This window comes from Ipomoea nil, unplaced genomic scaffold, assembly GCF_001879475.1.
Source record: "Ipomoea nil cultivar Tokyo-kokei standard unplaced genomic scaffold, Asagao_1.1 scaffold0642, whole genome shotgun sequence".
In the NCBI taxonomy this organism is placed as follows: domain Eukaryota; kingdom Viridiplantae; phylum Streptophyta; class Magnoliopsida; order Solanales; family Convolvulaceae; genus Ipomoea; species Ipomoea nil.
The window spans coordinates 5,027,364-5,052,408 of record NW_017617070.1 but is presented as its reverse complement, the minus strand read 5'-3'; the positions used below and the strand labels follow the sequence as shown (position 1 = coordinate 5,052,408).

The following is a 25,045-nucleotide window of genomic DNA, read 5'->3' as shown; positions in this document are numbered from 1 at the left end:
TGATGATGAAATGCGTACTATAAAGATGCAATTCAACCATTGATGGCAATTCACAGACCATCCAACACCAACAAAATTTAAATTAAAAAATCTACAAACATGCAATTCTTGCTAATTGATTGTCTTGTTACATAATTTGTGATAAGTAGCAAAATATTACAATTGTAATCTACTTCATTTCACACCAACAAAATAACAGCCTCATATCCATACAGATTACAGACTATCCAACAAAATTTACATTAACATATCCATTATTTGCACACAAAATAACAGCCACATATCCATATTAATTCACAAAAAAAAGGGCTACAAGGACAACAAGTAGTCTACACACCATCTCCACCATGAAAATCTTAGGTTGGATGATATGCATTGATCTCAGATAGTTGTTTCACAACATAGTGGCTCCTAAGCTCCTTTGAGAAAGCAAAGAACGTATCAAGCTTGTGTGTATCTTTCAGAATATGTTCACCAACATTCATGACCTCTTCTGTAGAAAATCCTGGTAGTTGCATTATGTCTTCAAAAATCTTCATCTTCCTAGTGTTGTTCTCAGATTCATTATGGAAATATGTTGTCACATGTTTTTATGCACCTACATAATCATGGATCTCTGCCACGAAGTCATTAAAGTCATCATCACTTCTTGATCTTTTCTTGCTAGTATGTTTTTTTTTTTTAATTTATTTTTATTGGCAGTGTTTGTGGAGGGACATGAAGATAAGTCAGCCTTATCAACATTATTTCTTGCCTCATTCTGACCCAATCTTTCATCTTTTCCAAATTCCCAATCCACTTGGAAATCATTATCATTGTCTCCGTTTTGGTCTAGTTCTTTTGCTACATCAGTTGTGATTTCTGCACCAATTCTTGAAGCATGATCATTTCCCCAAACAGTCATCAACTCATCTAAATATGGGAATGGTTTGTTCCTTAATCCAATTGTAGTAGGATGACTCTAAAAAAAAAAAAAAAAAAAAAAAAAAAAAAGTAAATATACTAATAATAATTCAGAATAAAAAAAAAATATTTTTCCTTCTTTTTTCCTTTCTTTTCTCCATTGAATTGCAATTCAACAAAATAAGAATAACCAAACATGATAATTTGAATGACCAAAGAATTATACAGTAATTGAATTGCAACTATATCCAACCAAAATATTTTATAAGTTTTTTTTTTTTTGAATACTACTGACTCTATTACATTGTAGTATCTGTTGGGAGAGGTGTCATTACATGCCATCTAGTCCATATTTCACTGGAAAGGCTATTGGTTGAATTGGGTTCGAAGAAATCATAGGTGGTATGAGTGTAATTTAACAAACCTGAGGGGTTCAGGTGAAATTATCCGAGTAAATTATTTATTGTATTCAAGTCCCCGCCCCGCCATAACTGTAATCCCACTGAACTCTCCCATATGCCATGCTCTCTCTCAGTGGAGAACTGAAACTCCGGACAACGCTGTTGAAATGATCCTCCATTCCGATTCTCTATACAGAAAACTCCATTTTCTTCACATTATCTGTTATGAGCCCCAACACAAAGCAGAGTTTATGGAGAAGCAAAGCTCCGAAATCTCCTGTTGAAATGATCCTCCATTTCTATCATGCATATCCAAATTACGATTCATTTTTTCTCATAATCTGTTAGTATCGAGGAGCATCCTCTTCGTTCGTGTTTCCGGACATAAAAATGCTGAAGTTAAGGGCTTTCCGGGCATCGAATGAAAAGATTAATAAGATTCACGTGCACCCGACGCATCCCTGGCTCGTCACGGCCGATGTGTCGGATCACGTATCCGTTTGGAATTGGGAACACCGCCAGGTTCGTATAATTGTGATTTTGAATTAAAATTGGTTTTTTTCCCCCTACGATTTTGAGATTTTTGTCAATTCTCGAATTATACCATCATACCATGAGTTACCTAACTGAGGAGCCTGGGCGGAAGAATCTTGTTTGAAATGAATGTCAGTACTAGCTGAAATGTTACTAGTCGAGTTTGAAATATAATATTAATATTTGATGTTGTAATGAATCACGTTTGAACTAAATACGCAATGCATATTCCGAAGCCATGTGTGACTGTGTTCATTGTATATCGATAATCGATTGTTATTAATTTGGTTTTTGGCCATTAGGTGATTTATGAGCTGAAAGCTGGTGGTGTTGATGAGAGGCGATTGGTTGGGGCAAAGCTCGAGAAGCTGGCTGAGGGTGAATCAGGTAGGATATAGTGCTATAGACTTATAGCAGGAGATATTATGCCAACTGTTGTAAATTTCTAAATTCAAGTATGTTGATAATATGTTGACTTTATTGTATTTATCGGATGAGCTGATATTCTAATAAGATACCAACTTCACTTTAGGTATCTTTAGAGGAGATGATGGTACATGTAGAAGCAATAGTATAGATAGTATATATAGTTACATGTACTTTCATCTAATAATCATTATCAACCGCCTAAATATTGTTTTTACTTTTAATGGAAATAATGATATTTGTCATTGCAAAACTTGTTGATTGAAATGTTGCTGAGATATATAGAAATTAGAATTGTAAAGGAGGTCTAAAATCTGTAATTTTAGTATGTAACTAAAAAATGGCATTTTATTCTGTTTGTACGTCTGCCCATCCAATGGTGGGATGAAGTGTCTAATTCAGAATCTGAACGGAAGCAGCAATGGCTTTCAATTCCATTCCATCATATAAAACATCTGAATGAAATCAAATTCTAGAAATGATGTCCTACTTTGATTCCATTCCATTCCATCATACAAACATAAAATAAATATGTTAGAGGTTTCAGAGAGAAGTATGGAGAATTTTTTTGGTCTTCAAAAGATGGAAAATAATACTATCTGGTCTTGGTATTTGGATCCTATTTGGAGTATAAATTGCTGTGTGGAACCTGGAAAATCTAACTCCTATCACCTAAACAGGTTCGATCAGATTCTTGGTATAAAGTTCTGGAATGATGAGGGTCAGGAAGTTTTATCATAAAAACTCTGGGGTACTATATGTGGAGTAGTTTTTCTATTTGAGTAGTGTAGATTCTGGTAAAAGTCATGGGGCTCATAATGTTGAGATATAATTTGGGAAATATATATTGTTGACTTGTAGACCTTTCTTGCTGCCTCTCTTTATTTAAGCGGCCCTTCAAATTAGGGAATTGCACTTTTGCTTTTTGTTCTCAAATTAAGATCTTGCTATCTACCTATTCAAGAGCAGATCACTTGTAATTTTTACTTACTATGTCTTTGTGTGACAGAGCATAGAGGGAAACCAACTGAAGCTATACGGGCTGGGAGGTAATGGATTCATTGGACTGTCCCTGAAGGGTTTTGCAGCATCTGCTGCTATGTTGTTGAACCTGAATCCCATCATTCTTTTGCATGGTTCAAGTGTTAAGCAGGTTAAATTTTATGATGATGATGTACGTTATTGGCAACTTTTGCGCAATCGTTCTGCTGCTGCTGAAGCTCCAACAGCTGCCAGTAATGTCACTTCAGCTTTTAGTGCACCCTCACCGTCAGCAAAAGGAAGACATTTTCTTGTAATATGTTGCGAGAACAAAGCAATCTTTTTAGATTTGGTGACAATGCGTGGCCGTGATGTACCAAAGCAGGACCTTGACAGCAAATCACTTCACTGGCAAGTTTTAATCTATCCTTCTTCAAGTTATAAGACCATAGATGGTATAAAATCTTCTGAAAGTGAGGGCTTGTTACTTCTAATGCTTTCTCATCACATAGACAATCCCTCCTGCCTCTTTACTTGACTTTCCTTTTATTCACTCTCTGATAAGCTAGGGATTTTTGGATGGTTTGAGCCAATAAACATTGGAGCATGCAAGTATGTTATGAACAACTTTATCCAGAAAATATTACTGATCATGGAAGGGTTCTAGGTGCATTGTTATGTATCTGTGTATTTTCCCCTTTATCTATTTTGATTAGACTGAATAAGATGATCTACATTTTTTTTTTTTTTCTTTTTGCTTTCTATAACAAAAGGAAAGTAATCATTTATGTCATTCTATGTGTGGGCATTGGGATTACTTCAGGAGTTCCACCCAGTAATATGCATGTGATAACTGGAAACTATCTGCTATAACCTATTTGATTACATGTGCATGATGAATTATTTCCCTTGTCATCCTAGTGATCACTGATATTTGCACAGATTGCCATATTCTCTTTTATTTGTGGCTTTGGAAAGTTGGGTGACCTTGAGTGACTGATGAGTTATTTTCTTTATTTTGCTTTACACTGTCACAGCATGGAATTCCTCTACAGTTCAAATGGTGGTGATGGTCCTCTTGTAGCTTTTGGTTCATCAGATGGTGGAATTAGAGTCCTCTCAATGATAACATGGAAGGTCTCCACTCTCCATCTATCTCTTGCTTTTTTCTTTTCCTAATATTTGTTCTTTTTCCAATTTTCAAGATCTTTGGTTTATCACCACCTTTTTTTTTAATAAATAATGTGATGTAGCCTATATAATTCTTAGCTAGGGATAATATGTCAAAAATTTCTATCTTTTTTGCTTTTGTCTATCTGCAGCTTGCTCGAAGATACACTGGAGGCCATAAAGGAGCAATTTCCTGTCTGATGACCTTCTTGTCTGCTTCTGGCGAGGTACTGTTTTGGTTTTTGGCAAACCTTGGAGTTTCATATATTGATACATGAAAGTATCTCTAACCTTAATTTTTAATGAAGCTCCTTTTTTTTTTTTTTTTTTTTTTTGTAATATTTTTTTTAAAAAAAATGGATTTTAAAATTAGCATAAGTTTGTCTAATTTTTTATTTAAATTTGTATCTTTTTATATCCAATAGGTGAGTGGCATTAAGAAGTGCTGATCTTTGACTTGGCCAGTTAGCTAAGAAATGTTCATTGGTGATAGTCCTGCTGTTTTTTATGGGTGGGTGGGGGTAAAAACTGGCTAGAACATTTAGCAGATAAGTTAGGTTTTGTGTGTTTAAAATCATACTAGTTTGAGCTCATAGACTGGAATTTTTGTGTTTGAAATCAAGTAGTTTGAAATCATAGAGCAGCTAATATGATCAGCTTTTGTTGTGCTATTATTTCTCTGGTTATGAGATTTCTCAAACTATCTTTCTTTTACTCATATTAGAGAGAATGCAGAAATCAAATATTTGAAAATTGGAAGAGTAAATTAATTGAGCTGCTGATCCTAACAAGTCTGTTACCTTCCTTTGTACTTTTCAAAATATAAACTAGTAGACTTGAATAGTTCTTATTTGTTAACTAGATGGGGCTCCCTTAATAGAGTGGTGAAAGTGGTTAAATATTTTGCTCTTTGACCTGGTAAAGTAACCAAGATAAGTTATGACCTATTTTGATTTTAAAAATATTCAACTTTATTTTATAAAAAATGAAACTCTCAATTTATTTAATTAATTTGAATAAAATAATTATTTATTAGAATATCTATATGTGTATGTTTCTATACTTTTTTTCTTGATGTTTTAACATAAATCAATTATTAATGGTTGCAATTAGATGTGTGGTTAGTGTGAATATTGTAACTTTTGTACAAAATGAAACTTTGCAATTTATTTAATTAGTTCAGTTTTAAAAAATAACATTAATCTCTCTAACATTCTTTATTAAGTGTTGGAAGGAGTCAGTAGTTTTGGTATGAACGATAAATCATCAATTGTCACTCTAATCAAAGGCTTTAATTAAGGTATCATGAGTGGATGAATTTACCCTTTTAGTTTAGTTAATCTATGTGTAAAATATTATTTTATGTTATTTATTTTTGAAGAAGAAGAACTTAATTCATTAAACCAAAGTGTAAAACATCATGAAACATAGTAGAAGGAATGGAAAACCATTCCATACAATCTGACAAAGAACCCACTACCGTAGCAATCAAATGGGCTACTTGGTTTGCAGATTGTTTAATTCAGCTAGCTGAGAACCTCACGAATGCTCCCTGCTTCTGCTTCTGCTTCCTTTGGTTGGAATTCTCCTTGCCAAGGAACTCCCTTTGCTGCAACAAAATCTCCGTTCGCATTGCTCAGAATAAAGACGAACCCCATTCTGTTCTGGCCTGTTGATTGCGGCATCTATACTCACTTCAAGCCATCCTTCAGGTGGTTTAACCCACCTTTCAACCTGATTCAGACTGGTATTCTGACTTTGTTTGTTTCTTGAACTTGTTTCTCTCCAATTTTGAAGGAAACTTAAAGCTCCATCAAGTATATTTCTTTGTGAGGTTTTCTTGTTATTCTAGATTTTGTTGTTCCTTGCCTCCCATAAACTCTAACATAGTAACATATCATTATGAGACGGCAGAAGCTTTCGACATTCAAACTCCTGATGTTTAGATCAATCCATTCTTGAAAGGAGATGAAGCTATTCATTTTTATTCTTCCTATCATATTCCAGCAACCCTATGCTATTTTACATTCCACAAACACATGGAAGCTCGACTTATTTCCAGAGGACTACAATTGACACAAAGTTGGGCAGGGAACACGTTTAACTGACAAGAGATCAGCTGTTGGAAGACAGTTTATGCAAACCTACCAGAAGAAATTTTTAGCATTAGGGGGAATATTAAAATTCCACATTTTATTCCATTCCGGCACCTCTGTGGACTGGAAATTTGGGTCTATAGCAGCCAGCTTTTACAGAATATTTGCCATTCTCTTCCCCACTCCAGAAAGTTTGTCTTTAGTTTCACTTCTCCTAGTGGTATATTCAAGATCAGTTTTGTGTCTCTCTCTTCAAAGATATCTGCAATAATATCCTTGTCCCATTCTATCCCTTGCTCATTCATAATTGAGAAGGCATGACTTTTTATAGAAGAGACATGTTGTTTTCCAACACTCCCCCTCAAGCTGGAGCATATAGGTTATATGCATCGAGTTTGTTACAAATATATTTTATTCTAGGACCTCTGAGTGACTTGGTAAGGATATCTGCCAATTGATCACTAGAGTTAACATGGCTTGTAGTAATCCAACCTAACATAATCTTTTCCCTGATGAAGTGACAGTCAATTTCAATGTGTTTGGTTCGTTCATGAAAGACTGGATTCATCGCAATATGTAGAGTTGCTTGGTTGTCGCATATCACTGTCATTTTTGTAAGATCATAATATCATGGTTCTTGAAGTAAGTGCTTTAGCCATATGAGTTCTCACATGTAGCAAGAGCCATAGCACGATATTCAGCTTCATACATAACTCATGAGGGAGAAAAACACGATCATTGCAAAAGTCAGGGTAGCTTGTATGACATTCTTCAAAAGTATCTCTCTTCTTGCCTTAGAAAGATGTTTGTGATTCCAGCTTTGTATTCTTCCCAACACTCTATTTAATGAAGCTTAGTATTTCTGTCCTCTTTTTCCCACCAGAGAAGGCAAACCTAGATACTTTCCTTTCACTTCACCTTTTTTTTTTTTTGTAAAAGAACTCTTCATTCTCTTCTTGGACAGATTCACCTATGTTTCTACTAAGTGATGGTTGATTTTCTATAATTGATAGTCTATCCAAAAGAATATATTTTTATCGGGTGACATAGAGATTCGAACCCCTGACCTTTGGTATGGGTTCGCTTGATACTAAATTGAAGCATGTGCTCTATCTCAACTAAAAGCCTAAGCTGATAGTTGTACTGCACATTTATGTTTATATATTATATTATATATATGCTATTAAGCACCATCAATAAGAATGTGGTAATCTATAGTAGAAAGACACTCCCAGACAAGATTTAGCCACTTTTCACAAAACCCCATTTTCTTCATAATGCTTCAACAACCCCTATTCTATAGGCCTTCCTCAAGTCAAGTTTTAATGCAATATAACCCACCTTTCCTTGTATCTTTCTCTTCAAATAATGATTAATCTCAAAAGCAATCATAATATTATATGTAGTCCGTGTTTCCAAAACAAACACACTTTTTATTGGGAGATAAGATTGCCAAGCAGAGGTTTTATTTGGTTTGCAAGAACCTTCCCCAAATTTTTTTAGAGGACATTACATAAGGAAATCGGATGCAAGTCATTCACAGATTCTGGGTTGGATATTTTTAGAATTAATACAATTTGAGTTTTATTCTACCCATCAGGCAATTTCCCCTCTTGAACAAATTGCTTACAAAAATGAATTACATATGCACCATACTATGTCCCAAAAATGTTGATAAAATCCTGGGCTAAACCCATTAGACCTAGTGTCACAACCCAGATAAGTTGTATATTTTGCAAATGGGATATCCTTTCCTCAATACAATTCAAAATAGAGGCTACATCTCCATGTGCAGAATTAAAAAGCTTCTGGAAGTAATTATGCATGCGAGAGTTTAAAGCCGTACTTTTTTCCACCCAATTCCTATTTGTGTCTAGAAGCTTTTGGTAATTCTGTTGTTTCTCCTTCTTCTTAAAAGAATTATGGAAGAAACAAGAATTAATATCAACCTCTCTCAACCAAAACTCCTTAGCTCTCTACTTCTAGAACATGTTTTGTTGCTCTAGGACCTTCAAGTAACTCCGTTGGGCTTCCACAAATATTTGAACTCCCGTTTGATAGTGTTTGCTCATGGACCTATGTTATTTATTAGTATTGTGAATTGTAAAGTGCATTTTTCAGTTTTGTTATTAATTTTGGTAGAGTCATGAGAACTACTTCTGTGTGTATTAAGCTTGATTTGTCCTGCTCCATTTTCTTGCATGTAGGGGCTTTTGGTTTCTGGTGGTAGTGATGGGTTGCTCATATTTTGGAATGCAGACCATGCTCACCATCATCGAGAACTTGTGCCTAAGCTGGGTTTAAAAGTAATCTTCTTATTTTTCATTGTTTATTTTGCTTTTAGTTTTATATGTGAAATATTTGGGTGATTAATTAATTAATTTATTCTTGGCTCTAAAGTATAAAGAGGTGAAAGCGTTTTTTCTTTTTCTTCTCCTTCAGTGGTTAAGCAACCAGGGCAGGGGGGAAAGTTTGTGTTCTTGAAAGTCCCCTTCCGCTCCAATTCTAATCTTGCTTTTGTAGTTGTAAAGAGTGTGAGAATATGTCTTACTTCACATAAGATGAAAAAAATATATTGGTATATACATGCTAAAAGTCTCTGAAAAGGAAGGATTATAATCTTATCCCAGTACTGATGACATCCTATCCCTGCAATCATGTTTTTATATCTCTAAGAGTAAGTGATCTACAATCTATGCAATCAGTTTATTAACAATTCATAACACTCCCCTCCAAGTTGGAGCATAGATGTTAATCATGTCCAACTTGTTACATAAATAATTAACCTAAGTACCGTTAAGGTTGTTGTGTAAAGGTTTCTAAGTTACTCTCCAGTCATCACAAATCTTGTAGATGTCAAGCCTCATTGCAACTTCAATATTCTTGGTTCGTTCATGAAAGATAGGATTGGATGCAATATGAAGTGCGGCTTGATTATCATACTATAATTTTGCAGGAATAGGAGTTTTGAAACTTGCTTCACACAAAAGATGATATACCCATATTACCTCACATGCATATTGTGTCGTAGCCCTGTATTTTGACTTTACACTTGATCATGATACAACGTTTTGCTTCTTACTCTTCCATGAAACTAGATTCCCACCAAAGAAGACACCATTTCCAGTTGTAAATCCTTCAATCTTCCTTAGACCCTGCCAATCAGCATTTGTAAAACACTCAGTTTTTGTATGCCTATGATTTCTATATAGGATTCCTTGTCCAGGAGCTCCTTTTAGATAATAAAGAATTTGTTCCATAGTAGCCCAATGATCATTTGTTGGGGATGACATGTATCGACGTGGCTAACAGGATATGTAATATCCAAATGAATTATTGTTAAATAGTTTAGCTTCCCAAGTCTTCTATACCTTTTCAGATCCTCAAACAATTCCCCTTATTTTGTGAGCTGTATATTGAGAATCATGGGAGCATTACATGGTTTAACTCTCAAGTTTCATGTTTTAGTCAACAGATCAAGCACATGCTTTTGCTGGGATAGTAATATCCCTTTCTTATTTCTTGTGACTTCTATACCCAGGAAATATTTTAGCATCCCTATGTCTTTTGTGATAAATTGAGTATGAAGAAATGACTTGAGGGCTGTATACCTTTGGTATCACTTCTTGTGATGACAATGTCATCTACATAGACCACTATAGCAAGACAATACCTATTTTAGATCACTTATAAAACAGAGAGTGGTCAGATTTTCCTTTTTGCCATTTCAAACTGCTCTGTTGCTTGACTAAATTTTCCAAACTAAGCTCGAGCACTTTGTTTTAAACCATACAGAGATTTGGAAAGTTGGCATACCTTCCCATACTTCCCCTGAGCAACAAATCTAGAGGGTTGCTCCATGTACACTTCCTCTTGAAGATCTCCATGTAGAAAGGCATTCTTGATTTCAAGTTCATGCAAAGGCCATAGATAGTTGTCCTTAAAATAAGCAATCGAATAGATGTGAACTTAGCAACAAGGCAAAGGTGTCAAAATAATCTACCCCTTAAGTTTGAGCATATCCTTGCACTATAAGGCGAGCCTTCAATCGAGCAAAAGATCCACCAGATGTGATGGCAAATGCCCATTGTAGCCAATAGGTTTCTTCCCTACAAGTAAGCTTACCAAATTCCAATTACCATTCTAGTCTAAAGCATTCATTTCTTCTATCATAGCATTGTACCATCCATGATGGGACATGGCTTCTTTCACTATTTTAGGGAGAGAGGCAGAGTCAATGGATGCAATAAAAGAACAAAAGAACAAGATGATGGTGGCAGATTATTATAAGTGACAAAGGAAGAAACAAGACAACTGCACTTGTGTTTACCTTTGTGAAGAGAAATTGGAATATCATCATTGGAGACTTGATCTAATGTCGAAGAAATTGGTTCAGGACACGGGGGTAGGTATGGGCTCAGGTATGAATCGTATAATGGGGGTTAACTTAGGAAGCCTTGGTCTACAAGAATAAACTTGAAGAACTGAAGGGCACATTTTGAAACTGAGGACACAACTTCAACAAAGGTACCTAAGCAACAATGGGTTTCAAAAGGAGAAACAACAACTAAACGTGCAACAGATTTTGGCTTGTCGATGTCAATGATGTAGAGGCCAAGGCCACTGGACTCATGTACCAATAATCTTCTTCGTCATAATATCCTAAAACAAATAATAGCTGGTAAAGAATGTGACAACAATTGAGAGCACGAGTAAGCTTGTTGACAGAGATCAAATTAAAGGACAAATTAGGTAAACCTAGAACATATGACAAGGGAATTGAAGGAGTTGGTGCAATAGAGCCAAGCCCAAGTGTCTGTGAAACAGACCCATCAGTAAGAGTGACAAGAAGACTAGAATTATGGGCTGTAAAAGTTGAGAATAAGCTACAGTTACTTGTTATATGGTCTGTGACACCCAAGTCAATAGCCTATTTGGAAGTGGAAGAAAAAAGGCCGGTGTGTGGGTTACCTGAATCGGCAACTGTTGTGATAGGAATATTTGAAGACTTTAGTGTCTCTTGATATTGGGAGAACTTAGCAAACTTATTTGCAGAGATTATAATAGACTAGGTAGACACGTCATTGGTGGAAGCAACACTAGCATACTGAATCCCTCAATTCTTGTTCTACAATTTCCTACAGTCATGAAAAACAATTCCGCTTGAGTTTTTCCCTTGAGGGTCTCTACCATTACCATTGACGGTTTGTCTTCCAGAGTCAAGACAAAGAATTTTTACTTACAAGATCACTACTCAATTGAATAGATTGAGAGTTTTCTGCGTAATACTTGAGAAGAAGTATCTTGTAATGAAGGTATTTCAGGACTAGTCAAAACCTAAGATATTTAGCTAGAAGTCCTACGAAAAAACTCATGACAACCATTTGTTCTTGTTGCTTTTGTTGAAAATTTATATCATTACTAAAGTGCATTAATTGATTTAGTTCCTCATATGTTTTCTTAAATTTCATGAAGTAAGTGATGAGTGACTTATCTTACTTCTCAGCCCGGTAAAGAGCTTTGTAAACATTGTACATATGAGTAACATTTCTTTTTCCAAAATACAAAAACTAGAAATATTTCATTAACTCTTTAAAAGTTTCACAATGACGGACTAAATTGATCACATCATTATCAATAAAATTCCGAATTTGTAAATGTTAGAAATAAGCAGTTATAGAAGATGAAAGGCATAACAATAAATAGGCTAGGAGGTGAAAAGTCTGTGAAACTGTCCATTGTTATAGTATATATATCTGAGTTGTAAGCAGTCAAAGAATACACAGAATAAACAGAGAAACAGGGAAACGAGGTTAGTATCCACAACTTCTTCCATTTTAGTTTTCTACATGGTATCAGAGCCGGTGAGAGTGAAGTAGTGGGCTTTGCTCGGAACGGGAGGACGACGCCGGAGCTCGAGTCGCGACGTCACCGGAGCAGCCACGCGCCGCCGTCACAGACTGCTCGCCGACTCACGCGCCGGCGCGTGAAGGAGTTTTCCGGCGACCATCTTCGACGGCGAATACACCGGTGGGCTCGCCGTGAAGTGTAGAGTCCGTATGAGTGGAGAGAAAGAGGTTTCGAGCAACTTCATATCGTTCGCGAGAGAGAAGACAAACCTGCTGTGCGGTAATATTGTTTGTTTTTGCCTTTTGGAGTAGTGTGTGCCTTTCTTTGTGCCTTCTGGAGTGTTGTTGAATATTGGATAATGGAAGTTCAGTATTGTGGTTCAGTACTGCGGTAATTTCATATCCAGCTTTAATTTGGAGTATTGCTGTGTTTTTTTTTACTGGGCACGTATATAATATGGCAGAAAACAAAAATATTACTGTTGTGTCTACTCCGTCTAAATTAATTGATGTAGTTCTGGCTGCTGATGGGTCTAATTTTGCTGAATGGAAATTTTTGGTCAAAATTAATTTGGATGGAATGGGTAAAGGTGACCATTTAGATACAGATTGCCCTCCAGATAATAAGGAGTGGGAGGCAGATGATAAAGCTTTGTTATCGCGGGTAATTAATTGTATTGATAGGAAAGTGATCTTATCAATGCAACATTGTACCACGGTTAAAGCAGTGTGGGATCTAGTGTCTGAATGGTTTAGTGGGTCAAGTAATTTGAGGAAACTGTATCAGTTGTCCCAGGATGTTTATCGTCCTAATCAAAAGGGTCGAGATCTACGAGATTACTATTATGATTTCAAAAGTTTAAGTGAAGCTTTATGTACTGCGATGCCTATTACAACTGATGTAAAAACAATGAAAGCTCAACGTGATCAATTAATTGCCTTTAGCTGGATTTCTGGACTTGACAAAGAGTATGAGGTTCTTAGGTCACAATTGTTGGGAAACAAAGAGTTAGGATCATTGGATCAAGTATTCTCCCAGATACAGAATGCATCAGTAAGTACTGATGAACCCCCCGAGAAGAACGTTTTTATATCACAAGGCAGCAATAACGAAGGAAGTACGTTTGTGTCGCAAGGGAGGTATACTAATGAAGGGTACAATAGTCACGGTGGAGGTGGTCGTCATCGAGGACGTGGAGGAAGGGGCCGCGGAGGAGGTCGTGGAGGACCAAGGGTATGTTTCAATTGTGGAGAACCAGGACATTTCAAGAATCAATGTCCTAAACCACCAAGACAGCAAAGATTTGCTAACACAACCTCTGGGCCTGAAGGACATATGGTGGTTATGACAAATGAGGAGTTAGCAGTATTCAATCAACTGAAGGGGTCTTCTCTTGTGCAGTCTCCACCCCAGTTTCCATCCAATCAACCGACTTCTTCTGCCACCTTTGTCCAAACAGGTAATCCTGTTGCATGTGTGTCTTCTTCATCTACACAATGGGTCATTGACTCCGGAGCTAGTGACCATATGACAGGTAATTCTAAAATTTTTTCCTCATATTCTTCATCAAACCCTGGGGCCATGGTTACTCTGGCAGATGGGTCATCTGTTCCAGTTTTAGGTCGAGGCAGTGCTGTTGCAACCTCCTCATTACCTTTGTCATCTATATTATATCTTCCAAAGTTTCCCTTTAATTTGCTTTCCATTAGCCAAATCACACGGACTTTGAATTGTTTTGTCTCCTTTTTTCCGGGTTATTGTTTATTTCAGGATCTTTTGACGAAGAAGATTATTGGTAAGGGGAAGGAAATCGGAGGACTATATGTTTTGGAACAGTCTGTATCTCCGTCCAAGGCCATGTTGAGTGATACCTCTCCTCTTCAACTACACTGTCAGTATGGTCATCCATCACTGTCGATCCTAAAGAAGTTGTTTCCTGGTTTAGAGTCATTGTCTACTTTGCAGTGTGAGTCGTGTGAGTTTGCTAAGCATTGTCGGGGTTCCTATCCTCCTCGTGTCAATAACAGAGTGCAATCTATATTTGATCTTGTTCATTCTGATGTCTGGGGTCCTTGTCATGTCACAGGGACGAACGGGTTTAGATATTTCGTAACATTTGTAGACGACTTCTCTAGGTGTACGTGGTTATATCTTATGAAATCTAGAGATGAGTTGTTTACAATTTTTTGTAATTTTTGTGCTGAGATCAAAACCCAGTTTAATAAAAGTATTAAGTGTGTGCGAAGTGACAATGCACAAGAGTATTTCTCTAAACCTTTTTCCACTTATATGAGCCAAAATGGTATGGTTCATCAGTCCTCGTGTGCGTATACCCCTCAGCAAAATGGAGTGGCAGAAAGAAAGAACCGTCATGTGTTAGAAGTCGCTCGGGCACTTTTGTTTCAGATGAAGGTGCCTAAGGTTTTTTGGTCTGATGCTGTTCATACTGCGTGTTTTTTGATCAACAGGATGCCTTCATCTGTCCTTAAAGGACAAATTCCTTATTTTTTGGTGTATCTAACAGAACCTCTCTTTCATCTCCCACCAAAAATATTTGGATGCACTTGTTTTGTCCAGGATGTTCGTCCTCAACGCAGGAAACTTGATCCTAAATCACTTAAGTGTATATTCCTGGGGTACTCGCGTACTCAAAAGGGTTATAGGTGTTATTCACCTAACTTGGGGCGGTATTTAGTGTCAGCTGATGTTACCTTCTTTGAAAACATGGTGTTCTCTGGGGATGTGGGATCGTCTGGGTATGGGTCTACTCCAGATAATGATTTCCTTACGTATACTATTACCATACCAGTCGAGTCTGTTTCTAGGCCCCCCATTACACAGGTTTATACTCGACGGCCGAGAGATGCAGTGGCACCGCCTGAACCGCAAGTGGATACTTCCCCCTTACCAGAATCTTCGTCAAATGACCTGGATCTTCCCATTGCCCTTCGTAAAGGTAAACGTCGTTGTCAAAACCCTATTTCCTCTCTTGTGTCTTATGATCATTTGCCACTATCATCTCGCACCTTCGTATCACGTTTAGATTCTGTGTCAGTTCCAAACACTTTGAGTCAAGCAATAGCTCATGATGGATGGAGACACGCAATGGAGGAAGAGATGGTTGCTCTTGAAGACAATCATACTTGGGATTTGGTACCCCTCCCGGCTGGTAAGACGGCAGTTGGTTGCAAATGGGTTTATGTTGTGAAAATGAATCCTGATGGGTCTGTGGCTAGACTTAAAGCTCGTTTAGTGGCAAAGGGATATACACAGACTTATGGTGTTGATTATACAGAAACATTCTCCCCTGTCGCTAAGATCGCTTCAGTACGTATTTTTATTTCCTTAGCTGCGTCTAAACATTGGCCTCTGTATCAGCTAGATGTCAAAAATGCCTTTTTGCATGGTAAGTTGGATGAGGAAGTCTACATGGAGCAACCTCCTGGGTTTGTTGCTCAGGGGGAGTCTGGGAGAGTGTGTAAATTGAAGAAGTCTCTATATGGCTTGAAGCAATCACCACGAGCTTGGTTTGGGAGGTTTAGTAGCGTGATTATTGAGTTTGGTATGCAAAGGAGTATGTGTGATCATACTGTCTTTTTCAAGCACACTAATGTTGGGTGCATTTTCTTGATTGTTTATGTTGATGATATAGTAATCACAGGTAGTGATGCAGTGGGAATTGAAGCTCTTAAATCTTTTCTCAAAGAAAAGTTTCACACGAAAGATTTGGGAGTATTGAAGTATTTTCTAGGGATTGAAGTTGCTCGCTCTCGGAGAGGAATATTTCTTTCCCAAAGGAAATATGTGTTAGATTTGCTTGATGATACTGGGCTGTTGGGATCAAAACCATGCGAGACCCCTATGGAGCAGGGCGTTAGACTTGTGGCTGGTGAGGGGGAGGCTTTTGACTCTCCAGAAAGATATAGGAAGTTGGTGGGAAAGTTGAACTATCTCACCATTACGCGTCCAGACATTGCTTTTCCAGTCAGCGTGGTAAGTCAATTCATGCAAGCACCTACACGAGCTCATTGGGAAGCAGCAGTTCGAATTGTAAAGTATCTCAAGAATGCGCCCGGTAAAGGCATTCTATATGCTGATCATGGACATATGAGAATTGAGGCTTTTTCAGATGCTGATTGGGCAGGTTCGTTGAGCGACAGGAAGTCTACAACAGGATATTGTGTGTTCGTGGGAGGTAATTTGGTTTCTTGGAAAAGCAAGAAACAAACTGTTGTGGCTCGGTCCAGTGCGGAATCTGAGTATAGGGCAATGGCTCATGTGACATGTGAGATAACTTGGGTGCACAATATGTTGAAGGAAGTTGGTGTGGAAGTGGTAAAGCCTATACGTTTGTGGTGTGATAATCAAGCGGCTATACACATTTCAAATAATCCAGTGTTCCATGAGCGTACCAAGCATATTGAGGTAGATTGTCATTTTGTGCGTGAAAAGATTCAACAAGGCTTAATTTCTATGGCTTATGTTCGTAGTGGCGATCAACTAGCTGATTTGTTCACTAAAGGGCTCAGTAGGGACAGGGTTGAATATATTTGTAACAAGCTGGGCATGCTTAATATCTATGCTCCAGCTTGAGGGGGAGTGTTAGAAATAAGCAGTTATAGAAGATGAAAGGCATAACAATAAATAGGCTAGGAGGTGAAAAGTCTGTGAAACTGTCCATTGTTATAGTATATATATCTGAGTTGTAAGCAGTCAAAGAATACACAGAATAAACAGAGAAACAGGGAAACGAGGTTAGTATCCACAACTTCTTCCATTTTAGTTTTCTACAGTAAAAACAATTTGGCTCATCCTCTCTCAACCAAGTTTTCTTAGTGTTCTCATTTTTAGGTTCCTCATCAATTCTATGGTCATCTTTATCTATACTACGTAACCACACTAAAAGATTGAATCCAACCAATTAGCTAGTTTAACCATGGCCTTATATACCCACATGTTCTCTCTTATTTTATCAAAATGTGGGACTCTTAACAAACTAATAGTTCGTAAATTTTGACGTGATTGAACCACATCGGAGACTATAAAAGACTTACCCTCAGCCATTCAAGAGCAAATAAAAAAAACCCAGCCAGAATCTCAAAACAAAAGCAAGAGAACTTGAGATGAGTCTGACGGACAAAGGGGACTAACACCAGAGAAGAAACTGTCCAAATCGAGCCCAAAAAAGTGTTGTACGGACTCAGGCAACCAAAAGTTTTTCAGGTCACTGATGAAGGCTCACGTGTCGGCGTGTGAAGAACCGGCAAAGACGTGCATAGGAGTGTGTGGCGGTGTGGGTCATGCACAATGATTCTGGCCACAGAATTTTTCAAGGAAGGTTGTCGGATGCCGATGCTCCTCCTTGGTTGGGTTGTGGTGACAGTAGATCTAAAAAACCAAAAACCCAAGCCTACTATGAACAGAAGACAAAAAATAAAAAAGACCGGAAATAAAAATTTCAAAGACAAACTGACACTGATACCATGTATGCAGTGTAAAAAGAATATGTCTTACTTCATATAAGATGAAAGAATACAGTGATATATATTCATGTTATAAGTCGTAAAACATAATCCTATACTAGTAATCATGCCATCATATCCCTACAATCATGTTATTCTATCCCTAAGATTAGGTGATCCACAATCTATTCAATCAGTTTATTTACAATTCAAAACACTAGTTAATTTCCCTATGCATTTTATTCTCACTTGCATGTTTTTACTAGAATATTGCCATCTGGTTGTCACCTTATTTTACTATTTCTTGGTGGTTATTTTAGAAGCGGGATTTGTGATGTGTGATAGTAAATGACTAATTGGTAGGCAAGATGGAACCAAGTATTGGAGTTACGTTCATTTAAGTGGTGAAACTATTGTATTTGGAGAGGTATTCTAATGCGTTATTTCCACATGCAACTATCTCAACCCTTTCTTTCTTTCTTTCTTTCTTCTTCTTATTATTTATTTATTTTTTCTTCTGGTTTTTATATTATAAGTGACAATTTAAAGAGAGATTGGAATCTAATCTGTTGACACAGCTTTTCTTAATGTCTTATGACACAGTGGACTAATTTTAAATCCATTTTAAATGCCCCTTACTTTCAAGGCACATGATGGTGGTGTTACTGCTGTGGAGCTTTCTAGAGGGATTGGTAGAACCCCCTGGCTAATTACGATAGGTGCTGATAAAACATTAGCAATTTGGGATACCGTTTCGTTTAAGGTACTGCATCGCATTGCTTTATTCAAAAGCGCTGTGTTATATAAATGTATTTGTATACCATCAGTTTCCTCTACCCCAACCTAGCTACTTTATTTCTAGGAATTGCGCAGAATAAAACCGGTTTCAAAATTGGCTTGCAATAGTGTCCAGTCTTGGTGCCATCCTCGGGCTCCAAACCTTGATATCTTGATATGTGTTAAGGATTCCCATATTTGGTATGCATATTTCCCGCTTGATCCTACTTGCATTAGCATAACTAAATTGGACACCATAGATGAGAGCTTATTTTCAACTTATTCAGGCTTATCTACTGCTATAAGAACTTAATTTTATTGTGTTAACTTATGAAAAGAGCCTGTAACTTTTTGAAATGTGTTTTTATCTTATTATAGAAATAAGCTCAAAACAGCTTTTTTTTTTTTTTTTTTTTTTTTTTATAAGCCAGTTGAATGCCAAATCTGTTTAAGCTGTTTTAAACTTATATCATGGAACTTATTGGAAAGCTGTTGTCGTAAATATATTTATTTAAGCTGTTTATCCAGACTGAGCCTTAGTATTTCTGAGTTCTCTAAAGGAAGGGATGAGTTTCTGTGAACATTTGGCTGTAGTTCCAAAAACATCTCCTTGAGGATTTTTTTCCTTTCAAGTTTCAATAGAAGAAAACATTAAATTTTGTTGAGACTTTTGCAGGGCTATTGAACACCCCATTTATTCAGCTCTTACCAGGCCATTGTGCGAACTTTCCTCACTAGTTGCTCTACAACTACTTCCTTCACAGAAAAAGCTCAAAGTAAGTAGCTTATCCCTGATCTAAGTTTTCCTAACTTGTTTATGTGGTGCTAACAAAAAAATAGAAAGAAACAAACAAACTTGCTATATGAATGCTTGTGGTTATAGCAGATATGATGTTCTGAACTATGTATCTTGTGTTCAAAGGAGTTCAGAAAAATGTGTGTTCTATTTCTTATTTCATGAGTGAGGTTTAATGGTTGGAAAAAGTATTCTTCAAATAATCTTGCTGTGTCAAAAGCAGGAAGCCCATCTTCTTTCCTTTAAAGCTAAAATCTCATAGAGGTGGGTGAAATCATTTTTCAAAACCTTGCATTCTTCCAAAAATTTCTAAGTGTTATTTGCACAAAAATAACTTTCGCTTCTCCACATGATAAAAATCATTGTTGGTGATGTTAAAACTATTTGAAGAGCATTTCTGTTTCCTTTTTCATAAGCTTATATCAATCATCTATTAGAATGCTCTTTCCTTTGCTGTCCTAGGTTTACTGCATGGTTACACATCCCTTACAGCCACATCTTGTTGCTACTGGAACCAATGTAGGCATCATTTTGTGTGAATTTGATGCCCTGGCACTTCCATCGGTGGCACCACTGCCAACACCAATAGGAGGCCATGAACATACAGCTATTTATGTAGTTGAAAGGGGACTCAAGCTGCTTAAATTTCAGTTGTCTAACACTGCTAATCCAGCCATTGGGAATAATGGCCTCCCAAGTAATACAGGAAGGACCCCTGAGCAACTCCTTGTTAAGCAAACCAAAAAAAAAATTACTACTCCAGTTCCGCATGATTCGTACTCAGTTCTTTCTGTAAGCAATTCAGGAAAGTAAGTGATTGTTCAACTTAAAATTAAGTTGCTACTACATCTTTTGTATCATCTCTATCTTCACTATTTGCTCTCCATATTTTTAGGGCATTCATTCACTAATTTTCACTTTATTAGTGACCTTGACTCCTCCGAGTTATCTTGCTCTACAAATCATGCAGGTCTCTTGCAATTGTATGGCCAGATATTCCTTACTTCACAATTTACAAGGTTAGTGGTTGGTCAGTAGTTGATTCTGGCAGCGCTAGGCTTTTGGTATGGGATACTTGTCGGGATAGATTTGCCTTGTTGGAATCTGCTCTATTTCCAAGAATGCCTATTATTCCAAAAGGTGGTTCATCTAGAAAGGCAAAGGAAGCCGCAGCTGCTGCAGCACAAGCTGCTGCAGCAGAGGCTGCTTCTGCTGCTTCATCTGCCACTGTTCAAGTTCGTATCTTGCTTGATGATGGAACCTCAAAGGTGTTAATGAGGTCTGTGGGCTCTAGGAGTGAGCCAGCAATTGGTTTGCAGGGGGGTGCACTACTTGGTGTTGCCTATCGAACATCTTGGAGGGTTCGTTCCATCTCAACTATGCCCTTGTCAGGTTATGGAGCTAGCTCTGTTTCTTCATTTAGCGCTTTTGAGAGCAGTATTGCTTCTCAAAAAGCTTTAGCACATAACTTTCAGTTATACAGCTGGGAAACATTTCAGCCAGTGGGTGCTGTTCTTCCTCAACCTGAATGGACTGCATGGGACCAAACAGTTGAGTATTGTGCATTTGCTTATCCTGAATATATTGCCATTGCTTCCCTGCGTCCTCAGTTTAGATACTTGGGAGATGTAGCTATTCCTTATGCTACTGGGGCTGCATGGCAACGAAGGCAGTTATTTGTTGCTACTCCAACTACAATTGAGTGCATTTTTGTGGATGCTGGTGTTGCATTGGTTGACATAGAAACAAAACGCAGAAAAGAGGAAATGCGACAAAAGGAAGCACAGGCAAGAGCTGTTGCAGAACATGGGGAGTTAGCATTGATAACAATAGACAGTCAGCAAAATGCTCCTCAAGAGAGGATAAAGTTGAGACCTCCTATGCTACAAGTTGTTCGATTAGCTTCCTTTCAGCATGAACCCCACTTGCCTCCATTTTTGACCTTGCCTAAACTATCTAAGGCTGAGACTGATGACACATGCATACCTAAAGAGATGGAAGAGAGGAGAGTTAGTGAGGTTGCAATTGGTGGTGGTGGGATTGCAGTGGCTGTCACTCGTTTCCCAGCAGAGGAAAGAAGACCAGTTGGACCTCTTCTTATAGTGGGTGTTAGGGATGGTGTACTATGGCTAGTAGATAGATATATGTGTGCTCATGCAATATCCCTTAGCCATCCTGGCATTCGTTGCCGCTGTCTTGCAGCTTATGGAGATGCTGTAAGTGCTGTAAAGTGGGCAAGTCGACTTGGCAGGGAGCATCATGATGACTTGGCACACTTTATGCTTGGGATGGGTTATGCAATGGAGGCACTTCACTTGCCTGGAATATCTAAACGGTTAGAGTTTGATCTGGCCATGCAGAGTAATGATTTGAGAAGAGCGCTGCAGTGTCTTTTAACAATGAGCAACAGCAGGGATATAGGTCATGAGGCTCTTAGTTTGGATCTCAATGATATAATGAACCTGACAGAAAAGAAGAAAAATGTTGTGGAAGCCGTTCAAGGAGTAGTTAAATTTGCTAAGGAGTTTATGAATCTTATTGATGCTGCAGATGCTACAGGGCAAGTTGACGTTGCTCGTGAAGCTCTTAAAAGATTAGCAGCTGCAGGTTCAGTGAAGGGAGCTTTGCAAGGTCAGGAGTTAAACGGAGTTGCCTTGAGGCTTGCAAATCATGGGGAGTTGGCACGGCTCAGTGTATGCAACATATTTTCTTTTTGATTTCATTTCATAACGTACTTTTGTTTTGTTTATGGGATACAAGTTATAAATGAAAATAATTTAATATGTTAGATGATATGCAAGACCTTGTATGATTTTTTTTCTTCTTATGCTCCTGTTAATGGTAGATTAACGTTTGCAGAATATGGTGAATAACTTAATACCAGTTGGATCTGGGAGAGAAGCAGCATTTGCAGCTGCACTTTTGGGAGACAATTTACTCATGGAGAAAGCATGGCAGGAAACAGGGATGCTTGCTGAGGCTGTGCTTCACGCTCATGTATAGTAATCTTACTATAGTGTTTTTATTAGCTTATCCTCAGAATGTAGTGTGTACTAATCGCCCAGATCCATTAGATAGTGCTTGAATATGATTGGTCTCATTGTCCTCAGGCTCATGGGCGACCTTCATTGAGGACATTGGTTCAAGCTTGGAATACAACGCTGCAGAAGGAAATGGAGCATACTGCATCAATTAAAACTGATGCCACATCTGCATTTCTTGCCTCTCTTCAGGAACCAAAGCTCACAAGTTTGGTAGATGCAGCAAAAAAACACCCAATTGAAATTTTACCCCCAGGAATGGCGTCTCTCTATGGCCCAAATCCTGGTCAAACAAAGGCTCCTCCTGGCAAGCAGGGCATGTTACAACAACCTGGCAAGCATATTATAGAAGGATCTAAAACTTCACAACCAAATGCAACATCTTCTGCAGAAAATGGGACTGCAACAGTATCAGAATCAGGTATTCCATCTAAGTCAGAAGTGGCACCTTCTGTTACACCAGAACCAGATACTCCAGCTGTATCAGCATCAACTGCTCCACCTGCCGAACATGATACTGCACAAGCACAACCTAGTGCTCCGCAACCATCAGACTTGGGGGCTGAAGTTTCCCCTGAACCAAGCACACCAGATTTGGCACAACCAAACAATAAAACTTCAGATAATCAAGTCACAGTCTCATCATTGGTGGGTGCTTCAGATCCAACTTTAACTGGAGAAGACATCCCATCAACATCCAAGGATATCTCATCTGCAGCTGAGAATGAACACCAGTTGCCAGATAACATGGGAAATGCGGTTCCAGATGAGCTTCCAATGATTGAATTTTCTTAACAGCCTCCAGTGACTGGTTTGCCTTTATCTGCAAGATTGTCTATGGGCATTGAGGTAAGCAGTTGATGCAGTTTTGTGTCTGTATATTTGGTGTCATTGCAGCATGTATCATTCTTCCTTATCATATGCTTCAGATGTAGTTGCAGTTGGGTTTTCATTCTTTTATCCCCGAACCCCTATCTGTCACCTCTTTCCCCTACCTTTTGACCTTTTAACAAGTTCTCTTTGACATCTGCTTTCAAGAAAGAACTGACTTTACATGTTGGCCTTGCCTGTATGTGATGCATCAAACGTCTCCTTGTTCTCTTACTATATTATTTTTGTTTATTACGAGGACAAATAGACAATCATGAGGTTTAGAGCCTTCTGAAAGTGGTTGCACAATCTCTTCCCTGGAAATTTGTTGGTTTGTTAATTCCAATCGTATGTCACTAGGCTTTAGTTGAAATGACAATTAATTTATACTTGATGCACGGCAATTAAATGAATTTGGTCTTAACAGCAGTGGAGTAGTGATGGCAATGGTTTTAAATCCAACCCATGCCTACCAGTTACGCGGGCATTATAATTGTTCAGTTGCTACTGTCCTTTGTCCTAAATATTTGCATTTAAACAGGGATGTTCACTGAGAATTGAATGAGACAAGTATTATATGTGTGAATGTTTGAAGGAGTGAACTTGATATTATGTGGTTAGTCATTATGAATGACTGACTTGTGCAAATCTTGTGTAAATGGAAGTGTTTCGGGGATTTTGGACTGAATAATCTGTTTAATTTGTAAACTATGCAGATGCAACATGGACGCAAAAGCAAAGAAAAGAGTCAACCGAAGTGCGAGATCGAGTTTGAACTCTCTGCCTTTGATTGCCAGAAAACAAGGCTGAACCCAACCACCATCAGGTACTAGTGATTCTCAAAGCTACTTTTTGCTTAAACTCTTGAGAATTGGTTTTTAGGCAAGAATGGTTTGATTTCTTCAGCCAACTTAGTGATGCTGAGTTCTCAAGGTGCCATTGAGAATTGGCACATATCAGGTAATAAAATCATGCAAGTTTTGCCCTTGTGGACACCTGACAGTTTGTTATCAAGCTTCGGGTCTCAAAATATGCAGCAGCAGGAATGCTCCATCTCTCTAATAAATGAAGACACATAGTCCCTTCTAATGAAAGATTAAGTAGTTTATGTTTTCATGATTCTTTTGGTGTATGGTAATAGTGACATGACACTATTTTTTGTTGTAAATAATTTTGATATTTAAATATATTTTCATTTTGAAATTTTGTGTGTAGCATTGTTGATGATATATATAACATATAAAATAAAATTATGGCAACATCAAAATAATAAAAATAATATATATTATTTCGGATTTTGGATATTCCTGTCAATAGTTGGAAGGAACTTCACATTTTTACTTTTCCATTCTCCCTTAGCTTTAATTAGTATCCTACTTATACTATATAACTCTCCCCATTTTGATAAGACCTTGTCATATGCACCAACAAAACGTTCACTCATCAACATTCTTTCAATTCCCTTTCGCACTAAATTAAATCATCTTCTCCACAATTTCAAGCACTCTTTCCATTCTAACATTTTATGTGGTAATTCCAATCTATTTTGATATATACATAAAAAGATGGCGGGTGGTGGAGGAGGAAAATCGCTGGAGGAAACGTCGACTTGGGCGGTCGCAGTGGTGTGTTTTGTTTTGGTTGCAATTTCGATTGTGATTGAATACATCATCCATCTCATAGGAAAGGTTAGTTATTGGTTTTGTCCTATATGCTATTGCTCTTCATCTTTTTGTTA

The 25,045-nt window shown here is 37.7% G+C and overlaps 1 protein-coding gene and 1 long non-coding RNA gene across 3 annotated transcripts; both read left to right on the top strand.

The window, feature by feature from the left end:
- The first annotated feature begins 1,427 nt into the window (after positions 1-1,427).
- On the top strand, positions 1,428-24,515 carry LOC109174563. 2 transcript variants are annotated; one of them, XM_019323781.1, is made up of 16 exons: positions 1,428-1,826; positions 2,141-2,225; positions 3,274-3,313; positions 3,408-3,656; positions 4,283-4,382; positions 4,568-4,642; positions 8,719-8,817; positions 18,470-18,586; positions 18,686-18,801; positions 19,277-19,376; positions 19,859-20,205; positions 20,367-22,089; positions 22,256-22,393; positions 22,507-23,077; positions 23,126-23,286; positions 24,024-24,515. In XM_019323781.1, the coding sequence occupies exons 1-15, from the start codon at positions 1,695-1,697 to the stop codon at positions 23,230-23,232; spliced, it is 3,999 nt and encodes a 1,332-aa protein (XP_019179326.1). In that variant the 5' UTR covers positions 1,428-1,694; the 3' UTR covers positions 23,233-23,286; positions 24,024-24,515. The 2 variants fall into 2 exon arrangements, with proteins under 2 accessions (XP_019179326.1, XP_019179325.1); XM_019323780.1 differs by lacking the exons at positions 1,428-1,826; positions 2,141-2,225; positions 3,274-3,313; positions 3,408-3,656 and having other exon boundaries at positions 4,263-4,382; positions 24,024-24,133; positions 24,214-24,515.
- LOC109174568 lies at positions 13,811-14,606 on the top strand. The gene is made up of 2 exons (XR_002053112.1): positions 13,811-13,895; positions 14,132-14,606. It is a non-coding gene; the product is annotated as an uncharacterized LOC109174568 (long non-coding RNA).
- Positions 24,516-25,045: the final 530 nt, after the last annotated feature.

Coding starts and splice junctions, on each gene's coding strand:
- LOC109174563 (XM_019323781.1), top strand. CDS start 1,695: ATGCTGAAGTTAAGGGCTTTCCGGGCATCGAATGAAAAGATTAATAAG. Junction 18,587..18,685: donor GGGATACCGTTTCGTTTAAG/GTACTGCATCGC, acceptor CTTTATTTCTAG/GAATTGCGCAGAATAAAACC. Junction 22,090..22,255: donor GGGAGTTGGCACGGCTCAGT/GTATGCAACATA, acceptor TAACGTTTGCAG/AATATGGTGAATAACTTAAT.